This window comes from Eptatretus burgeri, chromosome 12 (genome assembly GCF_056783735.1).
Source record: "Eptatretus burgeri isolate ZD-2024b chromosome 12, Ebu_testis_v1, whole genome shotgun sequence".
In the NCBI taxonomy this organism is placed as follows: domain Eukaryota; kingdom Metazoa; phylum Chordata; class Myxini; order Myxiniformes; family Myxinidae; genus Eptatretus; species Eptatretus burgeri.
In genome coordinates this window covers 11,500,384-11,523,385 of record NC_140972.1, presented here as the reverse complement: position 1 = coordinate 11,523,385, position 23,002 = coordinate 11,500,384, and the positions used below count along the sequence as shown (strand labels likewise).

The following is a 23,002-nucleotide window of genomic DNA, read 5'->3' as shown; positions in this document are numbered from 1 at the left end:
GCGAGATCCCCGGTGATGACGTCACCCGCGCACTGAACCTGCGCGGTTTCCCGTGCCGGACAGCACGAGCGCATCGTCCCAAGAACCCACTCCCCGCGTTCCGCGAACAGAACACGCGGCATGCAGCACGTGATGCCCCGCACACGCGCACATGCGGGACGTTCACGCGACGGCTTCCTGAGTCGCGCTCGCCCAGGCTGCTCCGAAAACAAGGAACGGACCTTTACTTGGACGCCACGTTCTGCGGAGCCGGCGCGATTTCCACAATAAACCCCTCCACCGTCTGGGTCGGTCCGCGCACCAACTCCTCACATGCACTCACGCACGCCATGATACTCACACCATACATACCTACCGGCACACTCGCACCACTCACACTCTTAACCACACACACCGGGACAATCACATCGGGAATTCGTGTTACCTCAAGGGGTCCCGGGATCTCTTTACCCCCCAAGCTCCGCGTACCCGTTAACATCACTCACCCCCTCAACCTCATCGCAATCGGCTTCAAGGGGGCATACCGTCTCCCTTCGTTCCTGAAAGAGGCCATCCTGCTGCTCGCACCGAGTCACGACACATTCTACCAGATCAACCCCATTGCTCCTCCCTGACTCTACGTGTGTGTGCTCGTAAATGAAAATTCATTTCATTTAATTCGTCCCCCTCTACTGATTTCTCCGTCTCCGTCACCTCGTTTATTATTTCCGTTTCTTCCTGGCTCTTCATTTCTTGCTTTTCGTCCCCGTCACTTCTTTTAATTTCTCCGTCACCCCCTCGTGTTCGAGTTTACACGTCTCGCCATCAATTATGACGTCGCTCATCCCCTCGACTTTGCACACTCGACCGGACACATTGCACACTCCGTGTTGGTTCGGTCGCCCCACCACGTGGTACCGCCATTGTACCCTTCATGCTCGCCTGCAGATTCAACTCCATGCTCTGCATCTCACCCCACTGTGTTTGCATATCGCCCCTCATGTCATCCATTTTGCGCTCCGTGATTTGCGCATTCGCCTCCATTTTGGCATCCATCCGTTGCATCATCAGCATTAATTGTTCGATGCCCGATGGCTCTTGCGAAGCCGATCCACCACGATCGGACGCAGACCCACCAAGGGTCGGGAGGGAAGTTTGACGGAGGGGGGGGTCATACGCCGTCCCTGCACCCCTTACGGACTCTGAGCTTTGTTGCTGGGGCAGTTCCTGCATGGGGGTGGTGTCCTGGACCATGGGTTCGTCCAACGCTACATCTCTACCCACCTGCCTCAGCTCGTTATGGCTTGCCATGTCGCGTGTGAGGAAGAGAATTTTAAAAACGCTCGCAATTTGGGGGACACTGGGGAGGGTTTGCTCCCGACACCCCTGATCCGAATCCGTGAATTTCTCTGCGGAGGCCGAGGGGCCGAATCGCACTCCTGACAACCAATTTGTTGCGGACTGGGTATCGGCTGCGAGCACGACCGCTCGGTGGGGCAGTAGGGTCGACTCTACCGAACACCCGGAATCTAGATCGTACCTTTCGCAAAACTCCGAGGGTACGGCTCCCTTACCGGACCGTGAATCGTCAATAATTCCACCACGTGGTACAGGGTTATTTGCCAAACTTCAAAAATACCTAGAGATTCACGTGGCGAGCTACCGAGTATTCAACCCCTCGACAGCCCTCGTACGAGTCGAGTCGTTAGCATGCCCGACCCGTGCGCAACCCGAGCGGATGGCTGCTGAAGTCCCGTTGGTCCAAATGTATATTTACAGCGGCAACAGCCTTTATAATTCACTAACACGCACCATGCTAAGCCAATGGAAGAAACACAGAACGAGCTGATACATTTAACAAATGTATTCATTTATAATTGGGGAAAGGGGGGAGCACGCAAGAAGCAGAGTTATCTGACTATAGAGATGCAAGTATGTACAGCAAAGAGCACTGAAACAATTCATACTTAGAGACGGGCCCACCGACAGACACACACACTCACACATACCCAGAAGGACATGGACCTGTCCACCTCATGTGGTTCAGCTAACACGGGCGAACCAGGCCAGCATCGAGATGCGATGATAGAATCCAGAGCTCCCTTCAGCACTCGTCCCGGCAACCAAAACTCCTCTGTATCCCAAACTGTCGAGAAGGCAGGAGGTTTCTCTGCCACTTCTCCAAGTCTTTGAGTTGAACGTCAAAGTGAGGGATGATAACTCCACACTCGTTCAACCTGCCCGTCAGATTGACCACCACCTTGCCTGCTCGATGGTCATTAACTATCTCAAAAACTCTCTAGTTCACCGACAGAGAGACGGCGCGCAACCGACTTGCGGTTCTTGTGGAGGAAGGATCTCTCTCGTCCGATCACGCCGCGACCTTATTAGCCCTTCTCCGGGGGGGGAGGGGCTGCCTCCACCCTCCCTGCTCTCCCTCACTGGACGGTTTTGGCACGCAGAATCGCTCGTCACCCTGTAATTGGCCAAAACGAGCGGCAAGTCCGTCGATTGGCCCGGGGGCGTGGTGACGTCACGCGGACTGCCTTTCTCTCCGTCGCGGGGTCTGATTGGCTGAGCGCTGGCCACCTCACTCGTAGCACGCTGATTGGTCGAGGGCTGCCGCAAGGCTCCTCCTCGAACTCCGCCCACCATGGCGTCGGCCAGAGCGAGGTGAAGGTGAGGGTGATGCTGGCGTTGTTGTAGTTGATGTTGGTGGTGTAAAAATAAAGGAAAATCCTGACTATCAAAGTAACTTTGCAGCGCATGCGAGGTGAAGGTGAGGGTGATGCTGGCATTGTTGTAGTTGATGTTAGTGGTGTAAAAATAAAGGAAAACCCTAATTATCAAAGTAACTTCACAGCGCATGTACATTTAATTACCCACTCAACAAGGGATGGGGACCCTAACGAAAAACACATACCGATATAGCTGTTCTATAGGACCTGCATGTTGAGTGCTCATGGCTTACAGATTCGCAACAATATTTACCCATTCTTCAACACAAAACTGTTCAAGCTCAGTCAAGTTACGTGGGGAGCGTTGATGGACAGCAATATTCAAGTCATGCCACAGATTTTTCCATTGGATTTAGGTCAAGGCTCTGGCTGGGCCATTCAAGGACATTTATCTTTTTGTTTGCTCGCCACTCCAGTGTAGCTTCAGCTGTGTGCTTCAGGTCGTTTTCATGTTGAAAGGTGAACTTCCTTCCCAATTTTCAGTTTTCTTGTAGAGGGCAGCAGGTTTTCCTCTCGGATTTTTCTGTATTTTGCTCCATCCATTTTCCCTTCCATCCTGACAAGTGCCCCAGTCCCTGCTGATGAGAAACATCACCATACCATGATGGTGCCACCACCATGTTTCACAGTAGGGATGGTGTTTTTTGAGTGATGTGCTGAGTTGGGTTTGTGACAAAAGTATTGTTTTGCATTTAGGCCAAAAAGTTCCAACTTGGTTTCATCAACCACAAAACTTTTTGCCACATGGCTGCACACTCTCCAAAATGTTTTTTTTTGCATACCACAAACGGGACTCATTTTTGAGGTAATGGCTTCCTTCTTGCCACCCTACTGTACAGGCCAGACTTGTGGAGTGCTTGGGATATTGTCACATGCACACAGTGACCAGTCTTTGTCATAAAGGCATGTAGCTCTTTCAAAGTTACCATTGGGCTCTTAGTGGCCTCTCTGATCAGGCCTCTTGAGGCGAGGATATTGAGGTTACGGAGAGATTCACTTACCTTGGCAGTGATATTCATGTCTCTGCTGGCTGTGAGCCAGAGGTCAACAGACATCTGGGTCGGGTCTGGGGTGGCATGGATTCACTGGATCATGGGGTGTGGCACTGCCGGTACCTGTGCGGGAGGACGAAAGTCCAAGTCTTCAGGTCCTTAGTGCTTCCAGTCTTACTCTATGGATGTGAGACTTGGACTCTGACCAGGGATCTGAGACAGAGACTTAATTCCTTTGGTACCAGGTCTCTTCGGAGAATCCTTGGCTATCGCTGGTCGGACTTTGTGTCCAACGAGCATTGCTGAGACTTAAATGAGATTTGTAACCTGCAGAGTCCATGAGTGTCAGCTGCGGTTGTATGGACATGTGGCTCGTTTTTCTGACACTGATCCTGCTCACCAGATTCTCTCAGCGAGGGAGCCTCGTGAGTGGAGGAGGCCAATGGGCCGATCACGTGCTGCGTGGTTGCAGCAGGTTGATCAGCATCTCAAGGAGATGGGCATGCCGAGATGGAGGCCCCTGGAGTACCAGCAGAAAGTGGACGCGACGCGCTGCTCCGGCACATGCTCCCATACCTGACCTGATCAGTGTCCCCCTTGATTGGTCATCCAGTTTGGAGGGACGGCCTGATTGAGGTCGGGTCTTGGTGGTACCATACGCCTTCCACTTCTGAATGATTGTCTTGACTGTACTGCAAGGGATGTTGAAGGGCTTCGAAATATTTTTATACCCATCCCCTGCTCTGTGTCTTTCCACAGCTTTATCTGGGAGGTTTTTTTAAAAGCTCGTTGATGCTCATGGTTGTGTCTTTGTTGTGAAATGCACCACCGAGCAGAGGAGACCTCCAGGAACAGGTGATTTTATTCTATAATAATCAGAATCACTCCAATTTAACACAGGTTGAGTCCAATTAACTTGGTGTGTGATTTTGAAGGTGATTGGGTCCACCTGAGCTAATTTACAATTGCGATGACAAGGTGGGTTTGGGGGGGGGGGGAGTGGACACTTATCCAAGATATTCCAGTTTTGTAGTTTTAATTAATTTTCTGAAATTTGTAGAATTTCTTTTCACTTGGAAGTTGTGGGTTACGATGTGTAAATAAAGGTGGAAAAAAAGTCTGATTCAATGGAATTTAATTCCAGGCTATGAGGCAACAAAAGGTGAAAATTTTCAAAGAGGGTGTACACTTTCTAGAGGCACTGAATGATTTGTGAATTGCTTTTTGTAAATACAGGTACACGCTTGCTTCTGTAAATGTTCAATACCTAGTTAGAACATATTCCTATCTCCACTCATCCTGTCTGTCCCGACGGTGGCGTATGGCAACTGGTGATTGGTTAATTAAGAGGTTGGGTTTTAGATAACACAGTGCACCTGACTTGGTTCTGCTCGGCCAATCAATTGAGATCTGTCATGTGACTGCCTCACTGGTAATGGTAACATGGCTTTGGGCCTGGGAACCGGCACAAAATTAACGGTCTTTAACAACTTGCCATCCCTCTGGAGTTATCCATGGGTGATGACCGTAACAATATTTTTAGAGGATGGTCAAATAGTTTGTCCCTTTTCCGCCATCGAGTTCAATGTTACATTGGGATTGCCACAGAACTCTTATATTCATACGAACGTGCCTGTGATGTGAGAACAGCAGACCATGAGCTTCGAAAGCTACCAAATAGATTTTAGAGAAATTCCCCAACATCACATGACTTACATACAAACCCTCCAAAATATTTTATCAATTACTCTACCAAGCACTTGGAGACCTATTCAGACAATGATACAAAGTTTTCATTTACTGGAGAAATCACATTGCCAACATGGTCTCCAACCACAGATGAGGTTCTTTTCCTCAGCATCTCTGAAACTCAACCTACAAATCATTAATTTGTGGAAGGGAAAACAACATTCACCTTTATAGACTTCCCACCTGTCTCATTCCTGGAAAATGCAGAGACAATTTCTCAACACCACTCAAGTCACAGGGCTTGCTTGCCTATCATCCATTTCAGGATTGATGGTCCAAGTGGCCTCCTTCTGCATAAAGGTGGTTGGCCTCAATCTGCTATGCACTCTCTCATTTGATCATGAGACCCATTCTTCTTCGTTGGTATGCAGCACCACTGGCTGAGGGTGTGGCTGTGCTACTGATGCGATGCATTCTGCTCGCCGACTCTTCACTAAAGATCTTTAATGGGATCCGTGGGATCTTTAATGTCCACCAACTAATGCTGGGAGATGGGATGCCCAGTTCAACATCCATCCGAGGGACGGCACACACATTGATGAACCGCCTTGCCAATGAAACACCGGGATGACAGTTTATCGCTGGGTCGGGATTAAAACCCAAGCGAGACATCTTAGAGGTGAGTGTGCACTCTTCAGCCATCCCGTCAACCCACGAGATCCATCTCAGATCAGCTTCCCACCCTTTTGCTGCTCAAACAGGATGTAGTGGTAGTCATGGTTTTATTCAACAAACATAAAAACATACAGAGAAAACAGAAATGGCTGGAAAATAGTACATTGTAATATAATTAAACTGCTGACGACTTTACATGCACATAAAATGGACATTACAAGAAACCAATGTCACCCGCAGGGTGACCCGTATCTTGCCAAAAGGTGACCACGTGTGACTTCTTTAAGGTCACACTGAGGTGAACAGAGCTGCTATCCACCAGGATCGACTCCTTGAGGAATATCTGCCTACGAGAGATTCCGATGAGAATCGTTCTACAGAGTAACCATGAAAAATATGCGTTTGCCTCATAACGTCACCAAATGACGTCATAATGTATCAAGCTTGACATATCTAGAAAGCACTCATCAAGGTGTTCAATTTGAGGTATGACACGATATGGTTCCTAAAACTTGAAAATTTGACCTTGGAGTCAAATATGTTTGACCTCAGGCGCTAACCATGAAGGTCAAGGCCAATCGCCACCAAAAAGTAATCAGCTGAGCGCCAGACAATATAGTACATTCCCATAAAGTTTGGAGATGATTCGATTAAAATTACTCAAAAAAAATAAGGATTTCATCGACCTCCATGATTTACCGCTAAGTGACCTTGACCTTTATGTATGCTGAAGGGTATTGTAATAATACTACGATATGTGTACCCACAAGAGTTTCCGATGAGAATTGTGCTCCACAGAGTGATATAAAGGTGAAAAATCCAATGATTACAGACAAAAAAAAAAAAAAAAATTAAAAAAAAAAAAACTTACCAAGTAACAGATCTTGCAAAAACTTCGTTTTGGCAAGATAACAAGGGACAGATTAATTCACAAACGGACTTGATCACTGCAAGCCAAAAAGACTAAACCATCTTCATTATACATATGACACGTGAACAATTAAGGAAGAAAGTGCACTAGAACGGCCGTCTACTGCGCATACTGAGGAATGACAAGGAATACAAACCAAATGAAAAAGAAAAAGAGCAATCAGAGATTGCAGACCCTTGCCGGGACTTATTTTGAGTGGTGTATTTTTATAGGTTTTAGGATAAATCCAACATGGCTGCCAACCATTTGACCTAAATGATATGATGTATGTGTGAACCTTTTGTTCCTCATGGACAGGCGGTCATACGTGTAAAGTTTCGCCTCGGTTTGTTCAGCCACTTCAAAGATTTTTGAAAGTTTTTACTTTTTTAAACAATATGACTGCCGTATCACGAAATTAATTTTTTTTCTGTGGACCGTTTTATCCCCAGATGATCCTCAAAAATTTTCATACTGATCGAATGTGGTGTTCTACATATGCAATTATGACGTCATAACGAGGGCACCGATGACGTCATTAAAAAAATCATTCCCCATGAGGATAACTTGCTATGTGCAAAGTTTCAATATCTTCCTTGGTGCGGTTTCACAGATAGAGGTCCAAAGTTTTTCCAATATGGGTGCCACACTGCGTGACCTATGATGTCATTATTATCATTAAAACATTCCACATGAGTAGTCGTACCAATGGTGAAAATTTCGTCTCAATCCGACAAGCAGTTGCAGAGAAAAACATGAAAGATCTGTATGGACAAACACACAGACAAACAGACAAACAAACGAATGAAATTGCTCGTTGAGCAAGGAATTGCTGGAATAACTTTGTCATATCTCCATGACCTCTGAAAAACAAAAACCTGGAAATCAATTTGGTTCTTATAAGTCGATAGTGCTACTGTTTAATGAGTTATAGCACTCCGTTTGGTCATGATCATAACTTGGAAGTCAATCGGACTTGAAATGGCGTTTTTATCGCAATTTGAGAGTTTTGACCCGACCCCCCCCCCCTGACCGTTAAGAAGGGTGTTGGTGTGACACCCCAATGAGACATATGGTTGGATGGAGTATTGGAAGATGCACATTTTGGATTTGGTTTGAAGTCGATACGACCATTTTAGCGGAAATTATTAAGAAAATAAGAATTTCGGTGACCTTGACCTTTGACCTAGATTCACCAAAAACGACAAGTGTCTAAGGTGGACCATGGCCGACGTCTGTACCCAGTTTGGTCGTGATCGCTGAAACCGTGTGGCTGCTACAGGGTAAACAAACACACAAACAGACAAACAGACAGACACAGAATGACACACACAACCGACCAACATAATTGCTGAAATCCGAAGGATTCCAGCAATTAACAAACAAACAGAAACAAATGCAACACCCTCTCCTTTGACAAGGGTAATTATAAAATATGACCATAAGGCAGGATGGACATGATAAGAGGGTGAATGCAGCAAAAAGCAAGGACAGGATAAAAGAGAATAGGTGCAACAGCACATCCATCCCATTCCATCAGGACCATACTCTGTGCAGAGCAGTTTCCTGGGCTAGTGGACACAATCCTGGACAGGTCACCACTCCGACACAGGATAATCGAATGGCAAGCTGGTACTCATCCCCAGCAAGCTGGTACTCATTTTGCCAAAGCTCAGAAGGATGACAGGCTGAGTCAACCCCACCTGGTATTAATTCAACAGCTGAGTGGGATTTGAACTCAGGACCATAGGATCCCAAGCCCCCTACCCTAACCATTAAGCAAACAAAAGGCATAACAGCACATCACCAGATGGAAATAGAGATAAGGTAAACATGAGAAAGGGGGAAACCAGAGTGAATGGGATTAAAGAAGTGAAAAGGAAAACTCAGCATGGGAGCCAGGCTGTATAAGGTTCAAAGAAAGAGTTAAAAAGTGTGAACTTTTTGCTATTCGTAAAAGTTTCTGCTTCTTATATTCATGTATAATATACCTTGACGTTTGACGTCAAGCCAAAAGGCAAGGACAGGTGTTAAAATCATCAAAATCAGCAGTATGTTAAGAAAATGAGACATGTAAATAATTTTTACTTTAAAAATCCTCGAGGACATCAACACAAACAAATAAATAAATAAAAAGGGAGAGAGAGAAAAAAACATAGGGGGGGGAGGGGTGGAGTGCAATGTACATTATTAAGAACCTTAACGTATGGTATGGCACTGTTGTACACCACTCCTTCCCAATTCCATATCCAGGCGATGTATGGACGTTATAACCGGGTGCTGAAGGGAGGACTCAGTTTGTTCGTCCGGGCGATATCTCAGCCATCCTTTGAGCTTGGAAGCTGAAATTTGGGGACAGCAGTGACGATGTGCTTTGGCAAAATACATATCTTATATTTTTCTGATCAATCAATTAATTGATGGATTACTTAATTATTATCGATTTATTTATTTTCTTTCTCATTTGGGCAATATCTCAGGCACCTTTTGAGCAAGGAATGTGATATTTCGACATGACAGTAAACCAGTGATTTGGCTATAAAGGGTATTTTCGATTTATTGATGAATCAATTAATTATTCAAATCTGCATTGTTTCAAGGTTGGAATATCACAAAACTGAAGGGCCTGGTCATAATCACTGTACAATTGTCCTAGAATGATTAGGAGAGCCCTTTTCTGAACCTGTTCTAATTTGTTACTTTAAACCTGTTCCAATTGGATCGTGAGACCAGTATTTCAAACTGGGACAGCACACTCAAAGTGATCTTACATGGCCTTTATAAATGGTGAACAAATCTTCAACTTCATCACACATGGCTAAGTTCAACTTTTGAGCATCTTCAATGTAAACAACTTTCCATTTGCCCTGGTGACAATATTGCGAATGTGATGATTGCACTTCAAATCACATGAAACTAGGGCACTCGGTGGGAGTGCACAACTCTGATCCATGAGAACATATCGGGCCCAATACATTTTTTGTAATAGCATGCTGTATTGTTGTGGGCCGGGGTTCGGTGGTGATAAACGACCATCGAACACCCAGAATTTAGGTCGTGACTCTCGGATAAGTCCGAGAGTTCACGGGTCCCTGACCGGACCGTGGTCGCCAATATTTTTTTAACGGTGTGGGGTAGGGTTAATTGCCTAATTTCAATATACCTAAGTACCCACGTCATCCAACTACCGGGGAAAACCACACCCTCGACGGACCTCGGGCGGAACAGACCGTTTACCGAGCCTGATCCGGGTTTAAACCGAGCGGGGATTACCAAGATCCGTCGGTCTAAATTAACAATTTACGGCACGAGCGACCTTACTATTTCTGAAGCCCGCACCATGCTGGGTCAATGGAAGAAATGACAGGCTATGAACTGGGACATTTAACACGGGGATTTATTTTACAAGAGGCAATAATCGGGAAGGGAGACACAGAGCAGAGTTATCACGGATAAAGAAATGTAATGTACAATGAACAAGGCACTTAACGATTCTACTTACAGACGGAGCCCACGGACACACACACACACACACACACCCAAAAGAAACTGGACCCCGTGGGTCTTTATTCGGTGGAGCCGGGACGGGGTACCTTCCTGCCTCGTGCGGTCACACCGACTCCAAACCACCATGGTGGGACTCGAACCCACGCCTCCAAGTCCACAGCCCACGAACGAGACCAAGCCACCACAACCGCAGACGAAGCCAATCGCCATCAAGACTGCAGACGAAACCAATCGCCACCAAGACTGCAGACGCTCAGCAATCGCCACCAAGACTGCAGACGCTCAGCAATCGCCACCAAGACTGCAGACGCTCAGCAATCGCCACCAAGACTGCAGACGCTCAGCAATCGCCACCAAGACTGCAGACGCTAAGCAATCGCCACCAAAACTGCAGACAATAAGCAATCGCCACCAAGACTGCAGGCAATAAGCAATCGCCACCAAGACTGCAGACGCGAAGTAGTCGCCACGATCACTCTCTGCTCTCTTTAGGTCGGAGCGGTTTCTTTCCTTGCCACTCGCCTCCTGATTGGACGGTTCCATCGCGCGATCTGCTGGCCGTCCCTCATTGGACAGGCCCATGGTAGGTGGGGCAACTCCCACCTTTCTGGGGCAGAGTCGGATCTGAGGCGATGGAGGCTCCACCCACGCCTTCAGCCAAAAGCACGTGGGCAATGGCGACTGGGTTGAGTCAGGGACGGTGCTGTTGTTGTATAAATACCTGACTATAAAAAACCAATGTCACCCACAGAGTGACCCGTATCTTGCCAAAAGGTGACCACGTGTGACTTCTTTAAGGCCACACTGAGGTGAACAGAGCTGCTATCCACCAGGAGCGACTCCTTGAGGAATATCTGCCTACGAGAGATTCCGATGAGAATCGTTCTACAGAGTAACCATGAAAAATATGCGTTTGCCTCATAACATCACCAAATGACGTCGTAATGTCTTAAGCTTGACATATCTAGAAAGCACTCACCGAGGTGTTCAATTTGAGGTATGACACGATATGGTTCCTAAAACTTGAAAATTTGATCTCAGGCGCTAACCATGAAGGTCAAGGCCAATCGCCACCAAAAACTAATCAGCTGAGCACCAGACCATATACTACATTCCCATAAAGTTGGGAGATGATTTGATTAAAATTACTCAAAAAATAAGTGTTTCATTGACCTCCATGATTTACTGCAAAGTGACCTTTGACCTTGACCTTTATGTGTGCTGAAGGGTATTGTAATAATACTACAATATGTGTACCCACAAGAGTTTCCGATGAGAATTGTGCTCCACAGAGTGATATAAAGGTGAAAAATCCAATGATTACAGACAAACAAACAAACAAACAAACAAAAAAAAAACTTACCAAGTAACAGATCTTGCAAAAACTTCGTTTTGGCAAGATAATAACTCACAGCACACACACGAAATTCCCATTAGACAGAAGGAGGGATTCTAACTATAAACACATATTTATTAAAATAACTAAGCTACAGGGACTGCTGTCTGTTTGTGTGCAAAAGGCTTCCAGATTCGTAACAATATATCGTTTTTGGCTCAATCTCTCAATGGTGAAAAATCACTTTTAATATTAAATAATTCTCGTATCCAGATCTTCACCAAAATCGAATAAATTTGTCCTCATCACACACCCAACCTCTCCACCGAATTTCATCTGAATCTGTCCACAATAGTCCAGCGGAAATGTGAAAAAGCATGTTGTGGCGTCATTATGAAGTTTTTTGGTTGATTCATCATCTCTGAGCTATCCTGAATCAGAATCAGCCGGGTACCAGACTCGCACCCTTGAGGAAATTTTTTTGGAGGTGAAAAACAAAATGTTCACCACCGACTCTCCATAAATTCTGTTTTGGGCTATATCTTCACTTCTAATGCACTTACAAACACAATCTTGGTGTCTATACTATGTTTTCATGGTCAAGGAATCCGATAATGATAAAATTGAAGGTGTATATACAAGACCTGTCTCATATTTTCAAGATGGCCACCATTTTAATATGAAAAATGGCTATTTTGTAGTTCCACAGATCACTTCGAGTAACACATTGAATTTGATGAACCCTCCAATATTAATACTACGTACAATAATAGTCAATGACAGCTGAAGTAACTTACTTGCAATGATAAATGAATTGATGATTATATTGGAATACGATTTTTACACAAATATATCTGGATACATGTGGATAGTTGACTATGACTGGGTTACGTCTTAAAGTAAGTATGTACATGTATATGATTTTGAAATTACCTTTTATTTTTAGGCAAACAAATATTAACTTTGTTAAGGATGCAATGTTCTACATTATGTTCAATCTTCGTCATCGTCGTCGTGATTAGCAGCTACTGCCCTTGTCTGTTCGTTACAACAGTCTGATCCAGCATTACAACTGCAAAACATCGAACATGACATCTGTGCTGCCACACAACCACACCTCCCGGTGGAACATGGCCGGCTGGTGGAGCATCCACACTTTATCAGCTGCAGAATGGTGACTGGTGCAGCAGACACATCAGGATGAAGTGTGGTTGGACACAACGTCGCACCGTCTTCACCTTGCCATCCATACTTGATGGGATCCAAGTTCGGAGAGTCTGACTGAGTGGCCGATTTCCATATAATGACTTGATGATGAGCGTGATGTACATGATGAACAAAGGCATCATGCGATGGGGGAACGACTTAAATTTTGGAGCAGAGGTAATCTTGGAGTTGGCCATCTTAGACTTCCACAACTGATACCGGTGTGTGGACATATCACCTTCGACTTTGGAACCATAACAGGCAGCAATGAAGGTAGTTGCCTCAGATATCATCTTTTCCTCGTCTTCTTCCAGCTGACCAAGTAAGGTGGGATGATGTCTGCCCATTAGTACCTTCAGCGCTGTGGCCTTTCCAATGCCAAACAAATACGACACTGTATTGCAACCGGTCAGAGCATGTACAGCAGGCAGACATTTGGCGATGCTTTTGTGTTTCAGTGCTGTTTGGCGAATGTCTACGTTCCCCCTCCCAGCACACGGACTCTCCATGCTGACATCCAGTCATCTTTTCCTCAAGGTAGAAATGAATCAACAGGACAAAGACATCTGTATCGTCACAGACCACTTTGATGTGTGAGTCACCACTGACACCTGACACAATTCTTACTAAGTGATGGATGATGATGACATCTGCTTCTTCATGGTGTGTTTTCAGATCCTGTCTCTGGAGAGTGGAATTGTTCCATACTTGTACTGGTGTAGGATCTTTTCCGGTGATCACCAGTTTGGTCTGGTTGTCCACAATGTGGGTCATTAGGTACTGACAGATCAAATCGATCAGTTGTACTTTGTTGTAGGCTGCATTTAGGACCACTTTTTGTGCTGGAAGTGTTGTGTGCAAGTTGATGTTTTCGATTTGAATCATGACCTGCGCGACTGGATCTCGCCATTTGTTTCGTGGCTGATTTTGATGTACCTGTCGAAAATCAGGTAGATGTCACAAAACTCCAGGTGGTATTTGATGGTTCCCATGAAGTTGATCACATAATCCTCAACTGTACCATTTGTGGGCCAATGTACAGTCCATAACATGGCGCATCCATCGATGATGACAGCATCTGGAAAACCTTGGATTCGACTTGATTGCTCAACTTGGAGTTTCGTCTTCAGGATTGCTTTCGACTGAGCCCGCATCGCACCGCTCTCATCAAACAAGGAGACTGGGACAGGGGACAGTTCTAAGAGAGGACATCCTTGATATCAATATCCCTGTATTGTTGGAGACATGACTCAGGTGTAGATCAATTCAGTATCATATACTGGCCTTCCATCCAGCTTGATGCTCTTTTTGGTCAAGTCATCAGGGTCACTTTCTTGGTTAGTGTCTTGTTGAAGCTTGTTGGCCATCCAGATTCAAATTCCGCCATCTGTTGTCATCCAATCTTGAGAGAATCATCAACGTTTACCTTGTCTGTCACATGAAACATAGTAGTAGACACCAAAATTGTGTGTAAGTGCATTAGAAGCGAAGGTATAGCCCAAAACAGAATTTATCAAAAGTCGGTGGCGGCCATTTTGTTTTTCGCCTCTAAAAAAAAATTCCTCAAGGGTGCGAGTATGGCACCCGACTGATTCTGATTCAAGATAGCTCAGAGATGATGAATCAACCAAAAAAACTTCACAATGACGCAAAAGCACGCTTTGCCCTGAAATGGCTGTTTGGCATCTAGACAACTTTTGAGATATCCTGAAAACAGACTAAAACAACAAGAAAAAGACATCATGCAAAGCACGATACTTGCAAAATCCACCCCCCTCTCCAAAGGTTGTCATGGACACGTCAAATTGTCAATTTTAATCAAAGCTCAGGTCAATCGGATGAAAATTGATTATTTTTCAGATTTAAATTGATGATTTTAGAAGTTTAACCTTTGACTTCAAAATTTGTTGGGTTTCCTAATTCAGTAATAAACCAATGTCACCCGCAGGGTGACCCATATCTTGCCAAAAGGTGACCACGTGTGACTTCTTTAAGGTCACACTGAGGTGAACAGAGCTGCTATCCACCAGGAGCGAATCCTTGAGGAATATCTGCTGACGAGAGATTCCGATGAGAATCGTTCTAGAGTAACCATGAAAAATATGCGTTTGCCTCATAACGTCACCAAATAACATCATAATGTCTCAAGCTTGACATATCTAGAAAGCACTCATCGAGGTGTTCAATTTGAGGTACTACACGATATGGTTCCTAAAACTTGAAAATTTGACCTCAGGCGATAACCATGAAGGTCAAGGCCAATCGCCACCAAAAATTAATCAGCTGAGCGCCAGACCATGAACTATATTCCCATGAAGTTTGAAGACGATCCGATCAAAATTACTCAAAAAATAAGGGTTTCGTCGACTCCCCTGACTTGCGACAAAGTGACCTTGACCTTTGACCTTCAAAATTTTATGCGCTGAAAGGGACCTCTATAGGCTTCTGATATGCGAAGTTACAAAAATTTCCAATGATAACTGTGCTCTGCAGAGTAATTTATACATGATTACAGACCAAAAAAAACAAACAAACAAACAAAAAAAACATATGAAAGTCAAGGCCAATCGCCACCAAAAATTAATCAGCTGAGCACCAGACCATGAACTATATTCCCATGAAGTTTGAAGACGATCCGATCAAAATTACTCAAAAAAATAAGGGTTTCGTCGACTCCCCTGATTTGCGACAAAGTGACCTTGACCTTTGACCTTGACCTTCAAAATTTTGTGCACTGAAAGGGACCTCTATAGGCCAATGATATGCGAAGTTACAAAAATTTCCAATGATAACTGTGCTCTGCAGAATTTTTTATACGTGATTACAGACAAACAAAAATAAATAAATAAATAAATAAAAAAAACATACAAGCTGACCAACATATCTTGCAAAAACTTCGTTTTGGCAAGATAAAAAAAAACTTACCAAGTAACAGATCTTGCAAAAACTTCGTTTTGGCAAGATAATGAACTGTGCAATTGCTGTTTAGTTTTTCAAGTCAATTGGATGAAAAATGATCTTAGAAATTTGACCTCAAAATGACCTTGGACCTCAAAATCAAGTCTTCTCAGTTGAGACTACCTCGACAAACCTGGTAAAGTTTCGTGAAGATCGGTTTAAAATTGTGACCTGTGGGTGATTTACAGACAAACAGTCAGAAAAACAAAATCGACTGACCAATATAGCTGAAAAATCTTCGATTTTGCAAGTAACAAACATACAGACAGACAGGGGTGAAAACATAACTTGCTTCACCTTCGGTGGCAGAGGTAATAATAAGACCTAATCTTTTCATATGATCAACCTTCTGCACTACAGTGGTTTGGATAGTAATTTAAAGCCTTGGTGGAGGCTCTTTCATGAAACAAACTTCTACAAGGGCACACTTATCAGCATTCAACTTCACGTTATTTTTAATTGCCCATGCATTGAGTAAAAGCATTCAAAGCAGATTGTAGTGTCATATTAGGTTGTCTACCCCTTGAATTCTCAATAAGTCATGTCATCAACATACGAAGGGCTCGGTTATGAGCAGTCATCGAGCTGAGTTGTTGCATCATTAATTTGAGCCAGAAAACAGAGGGCCCAATTTGGTACCCTTCGATTTACAGAGAATGTATCCAACACATACCTCCTACTCCTTGGTATGCAGTACTATGATGCGAGTAGCATCATTGGCTGTGGGCATGGCTGTGCCACAGATGCAACGCCCCTATTACCAGTACACTGGTACTCATTTTGACAACCTCTGAAGGATGACAGCCGAATGAACCCCACCTAGTGTTAATTCAACCAACAGGGGCTCAAACTGAGGACCCGAAGATCCCAAGCCAGCCACCATAACTGCTAAGCCAATTCCAGGATATATCGAACAAATTGAGCTCTTTTATCTAAAAAACAAAACTACATATCCAAGGAATTAAGGCAGGCTTGACACTCATTGTATCAACTTTGTTATAACCACATTGTGATTTATCAGATCAAAAGTTTGAGAAAAATCTGTTACAACCACCGAGCTGTGACTTAGTTGCTTATCAGCATGCTCGTACAAGTTAATCAACTGAAAGTAGTGTGAAGTGGAATAACCTGCCTGGTTACCAAACTGATTGATGTCAATGTTGTCTTTGATGTCACTGAGTATCCATGGAGTTGCAAAGGTTTCAGCTAATCTTGCAAAGTGATCAGTCAAGGATATTGGTCTGAGTCTATTCCATGCTGGTCCAGAAATTTTAGCCATTTTCCACAGAAACTGTTTTCCACTCTGCTGGAACAGTTCCCTCTCAAAATGAAGAATTTAAGATATCCGTTAATGGGGGAACTAAATTCACAAGAAAATTCACTCATCAAACGGCCTCGGATTCTGTCAGGGCCAGAAGCTATATTGCGATTGATGTGCTGTAGGACTTTGTAGATTTCATGTTCCTCTACTTCTGGACATGCATACGGAGCTGGTAAGTATGCCTGAAGTATTGAGCAATCTAAGGGAGTTACGAAGTGGTTGTTGATTCAGTTGGCTTTTGCTTGGTCACCCTCTAGGTCAACATCAGGGTTCAATGGTGGGGTTGGAACTGCCTGCGGTAGTCATAATGCGGATTTGTGGGTACCACTGTGCCAGGTTTGCAGATCTAAGATTCTGAACTCCGATGGAAATGCTGTTTGGCCTTTACAATCAATTTGGAAATTTTATTCCTCACTTTCTTCCATCAGTGATTTATTTGACTGAAAAGCTTTTGGCGTTTTAAAAATGAGACTTTTGATAAATGTAGTCGTCCACGGTTTATCACCATTGTGCAACGTCACTTGTTGAGTGGGGAAGGAGTCGATGGTTGTTCTCATTGTGTGATAGAATCACATTGAGCTTGGACTTCAGGTTTCTCCTTAACCTCTGACCAGGCCTGCCGAGTCATCCATTGGCCAAATTCTCAAAGGGTCGAGTACTTCATGGGTCTTACGTCATCTGATTACTTTGGTGGGCTGGGCTATTTTAGTACATGGCTTCCAAATAATGGTATTATAATCACCGTTACCAATTGTAGGGTGTATCTCAAGTTCATTGTAGAAAAAAAAACCCAAAAAACTTCAGATTCATGTCGAACACTGCTCCATGGCGAGTTGGTTTATTCACAACTTGAACCAGATCACCTGATGTTAGGTGAGAGATGTCAAGATGATGATCTCCAGCAATAACAATGCCAGCATCAGGGTTTCGAGTAGTGATGTGGTCAATCATCTGCTGCAAGTGGTGAACAAGTTGATCTGCATGTTGAGTTTGTGGAAGCAAATAAATAGCTGCATAGAACAATTTGGAATTGAACGTGGAAGGTCGTTTTGGGTGTGATTTTAGCCATTAAATTTCGAGGTTGGCCGGGACCATCACCTTCACTTGTTGTGCATGGAGTTCATCGCAAGCATAAAGGACAACTGCTCCACGAGGTCTGTCCTTTCTGGGACGTGAAAAATAATGTACATCTTTCAACTTAATAATGTTCCACAGGAGTAGTTGGATTGAACCACAATTCTGATATGACTACTAACATCAATTTGATTCTGGATTAAAATGGATCTAAATTTATTTTGTAATGAGGAAGGATTGCACTCCTTGGTTTCCTGTGTTGGAGACAAATGTATTCTTATCAAACTGGAGGTCGATGCAAAATTTGGTTTGTTGACCAAACTGGCATCCAGTGATAAAAAGTTTATTGGCCAAGTATGCCAATCTTATGGGTTAATCTTATATAAAACTTAAACTTAAATTAACAACCAATGTCAGAAAGGCAAAATAAAAATGGAAAAAAATATTTTAAAAAACCACTGCAAAAACAATGAAATGAGGAAACAAAACAAATACAGCTTTATATAAAATTAAAAAAATATAAAGAAATAAAAAGTGCCCAATAAAGATTAGTTTTCACATCTAACAGCTTGCCTTTCATAGGCCACAAACGAGCACAGCAAAGAAAGTTCAAGGAGCTTCCTTGGTTACGTTGTGAAGATGACCCACAGTCAAAACATGAATGTCGGGAAGTAAGAAAATCAAAACAAGCTCGTTCTACAGGTAACCAGATATGCAAGAAACGAGTGAGTCCACATGCGCATGTGCGGCCTTCATGGCACCAAACATGATAGGCGATCCCAGCAGACGCCTTTGGTGAACTGAACTGGTCCACGTAGCCCCCCACCCCCCCAACTGTGGTGGCAACAGTGAAGCCCTTCTGGTATTTCCACTAAAACTCTGCAGCAGTGGCACAGAGATGAAGCTGAGCCATGCCCAGTTAAGAGATGTATAATGTTGAGAAGTGAAACAGCCTTGTTCAGGTGTTCCTTGTTGCAACATATTGCTCCAACCACAGAATGCACAAGAATACACCAGCAAGTCACTCACCTCGTTAACTATCCTAAATTCAGCCTTTCTGCTCACCTCACCTTGCTCCCCTTTTCTCCCACCGAGAGCATCAGCTCCCTTTGACAATACAATTCCATCCTTCCTGCTGGAGATCAAAAGTAACAACTCACTGCAATCTCTTCCAAACCCACCCACCAACTTTTGTACACCCCATTTACCCCACAGTCTTCTCAAACATTCTAGTCACCTGTCTGTACTCAATACCAACTGCCCTGTCTTACTATTAATTTTCAATTGGTCACTGGCTTTGACACCTGTACATTTTTTTTATAACAGACCCTTGGCATCAAAAAGCTACATATAATCTAACAAACAGTTTCAAATGGAGCACCTCACCACCATCAGAGCAGTTAAATTCTTTCACATGTGGCAATAGATGTGAATCGTTGCTCCCAGCCTGCCAGCTCGATGACAGACGCCATTTGCATTTTTTTTCTGCCTCCATCCCAACCTCGTTTAGAATCCCATGTGGGCACGGGCAACTTGCGAGTCAATACAATCCTCCAGCGTTCTGCTTTAACCTACGGGCCCAAGTTGTTTTGTATATAAGGACAAAGACAGGCAGTTGGACATCTGATAGAAAGATTTAATATCAATCACAAATGAAAATATACATCAGTAAAATAGTCTGATGCTTCTTGTTCCAAGTAGGTCTTCAATCTCCTCCTGTTGTGTTGGCTCATTAAAGAGTTATTCAAACAATGATGAACGTTGTACTTAAATAGATTTGTATCTTGGGAATGCTCTGAAGCTATTTTATATATTCAACGAGATATTGAGCACTCTCACTTAAAGCAGAGTCGAGGATCATTCGAAACATAAAGGAAGACAAAAGGTCAAACGTTAATACAGTACTTGCAAAATTAAAGAAAAATGTGAAATCTTTTCACAGGTTTGGAAAACTCACACTGAATACTGAGGAGGAAAAAATATATTATTCAAACTACAAAAGTCACTGTAAACATGCAATAACAAACCAACCGTACAAGGCCTATGGGTTTGATAAACGAAAGGTTGATCAACTCCATGGTTTATCTTTTCTGTCGTCAGGCACCAGCATTTAGGGGCTAGTATTCCATTGTGGGACCTCAGTAGCACCAATCGGTATGGACTCATTTAGAAATCTCACCAAGAAGAACCAAAAAAACAAACGGGAGTGGAACCAACATCTCAAACAAAACAAAAGAAAACAAAAAAACAATTGACGAGGTCCATCGTCTGGTTGGGAACCTAAACGGACCCAACGAGTGATCGGCCCAGATGCGAACGAAGGAAGGAGTGCTCATCAGACAAATACAATGTTGGGTTTAATGGATACCATTACCGTTCATCTCGATTGGGGCATGTCCTTTATTCACAGTTGGATCATTCGTATTGCATTTCATTTGACCAACGGTGCGGGGAATAGTCCTGCTGTGCTTGTACGCTCGCTCAGGAGCGAGCAGGCCCATGTCTGGAGGATGCAGCATCTTGTGCTCAAGCTGCATGTTGTTCTGTGGTTGTAAACCAAGGCATGCTCTGCACACCAGGCAAAACACGTGGTTAAGATCAAAGCTCTCGAGGTTTTGACAAGAGTTTAAAATTTGAGCACCGAGGACGTGAGTGATCGTAAAGGTTTTAGTGAGGTACCTCATTAACAACCAGAGTGGTGTCAAAGCCACCCAATGCTCGCCTGTTTATACATTTATAGTTTTTCGTTTTTAAAAGACTAGTCTAATAATATTTTTTATAAAGCATTGCAGTGAAGTCTGATCAAAATAAATTTTGAAGCAATATATGTATTTGTATATTGTAATCAATAAAAAAGTGTGGTAGATAAAAACATTAGAAAGGAAATAACTTGCACCAAAAACTTTAACATTTTCACGCTCACACTGACGCTGACGCTCACGCTGGGGGTATCGCTATAGCTCTCTGTTCTTTGAACAGGCGAGCTAAAAATGCCAAGGACCGTTACACAGTGGACAAAAGCACAATTTGTTTTACCAAAGCTTTGCCCATGTATAAGGATCAAAAAGAGGGTAAGCTCAAAAAAATCTGATGACAGGAAGTGTATTTAATGACGTCACAATATACTAACAAGAAAGAGCAAATTAATGTATAAAATAAGGTTTTGAAGTACTGTGCCAAGATTTTGAGTCATTTATTTAACATTTCAAGAAACAGGTAATTGATATACAAGCATTTTTAAGCTGACTAACGATGTTGCAGTGATGTCATTACTCAAATATATAAAAAAATAAAGTAAAACAAAACAAATGAAAACAAAACATAACATTTAGGGGATAAATGCAAGGGTGCCCGGTCTCAAATGTCATTTAAGCCAATGTTCAAACAATACATTCGCTGGAATATACGTCATAATGACATCATAAATCTTTTAAACATTGTCTGAGATGAAAAATGACAATTGCATTGAATTCCTTGACCGCCGAAGCATATATTTTGATGTCAAAATGCACTTAACAGCTGAGTTCTAAGTCATTGATTTATTTAAATATAAGATAAGATTCCATAATAATGAGCTGATGACGTCATAATGATGTCAGATATTACACTTCCAATCATCATTTTTTTTGGAGCTTACTTTTTTTTTTTTTAAAGAAGGTGTACCATGAAGATGCTTTGGTGAAAAAAAATTGTGCTTTTGTCCACCGTGTAACGATATTTTCACGATGGTACCCCAATATTTAAAAAACCCAACAGGATAACATTCTCAGTTTTCTTGAGGTGCGACACTAAATGTCTGTTGAAATGGTGAAAGTCAATGTAGCGTTTGATGTCATGCTGCAAGCCGAACAAACTGTGTTTTATACCATTAGAGTGATGTCGTGCCTTTAGACGAATAACACGCATTTCGTGTCGATAAAGCCTGGCGTTGGCTTGGTATCCTGGGGTCCTGAGTTCGAGCCCTGTTTTCCGTTGAATTAACACCAGCGGATCGACTTAGCCTGCCATCCTTCCAAGGTTGGCGAAATGAGTACCACTGTGTTCCCCGCACCATCCCTCTCCCTTCCACAGATCTCCTGTCTGTGTTCCCCACTGTTTTGTCCTTCCCACTCCCACCCCTCTTGTCTCATGCCCCCCTTGCTGTGCATTGTGTTAGCTCTCATACGAGCCTCGACAAGGTATACCAAAAAAAAAAAAACTACTGGTAATAGGGGCACTGCATCAGCAGCAGAGCCGCTCCCCTAATAAATTATGCAACCAGCAGCCAAAAAGGCTGTACATGACCGGGGGGGGGGCAGTGTACAAAAAGTCTACACCCCTTCCAAAATTTTCACCTTTTGTTGCCTTATATGCTGGAATTAAATTCCATTAAATCAGACTTTTTCCATCTTTATTTATACATCGTAACCCACAACTTAAAAATGAAAAAAATTCTACAAATTTCAGAAAATTAATTAGAAATACAAAACTTGAATATCTTGGTTGGATAAGTGTCCACCCCCTGAGTTCATACTTGGTGGAAGCACCTTTGACAGCAATTACAGCTGTGAGTCTGTTTGGAAATGTCTACCAACTTTCACACCTTGATTGGGCAATATTTACCCATTTACCTGAACA

The 23,002-nt window shown here is 43.4% G+C and overlaps 1 protein-coding gene across 4 annotated transcripts in view; it reads right to left on the bottom strand.

Annotated features, from left to right (window-relative positions):
- Nucleotides 1–20,000: 20,000 nt before the first annotated feature.
- The window catches only part of ISYNA1 (inositol-3-phosphate synthase 1), a 129,967-nt gene continuing 126,965 nt past the window's right edge, over nt 20,001–23,002 (bottom strand). For all 4 annotated transcript variants that reach the window (XR_015050215.1, XM_085849515.1, XM_085849514.1 and 1 more), the window contains one exon: nt 20,001–20,953. Coding sequence is in view for 3 of the 4 variants with exons in the window: in XM_085849515.1 (XP_085705641.1) it covers nt 20,743–20,953 (211 nt within the window). In the remaining variant the exon portion in view is untranslated. The remainder of the gene's footprint in view (nt 20,954–23,002) is intronic.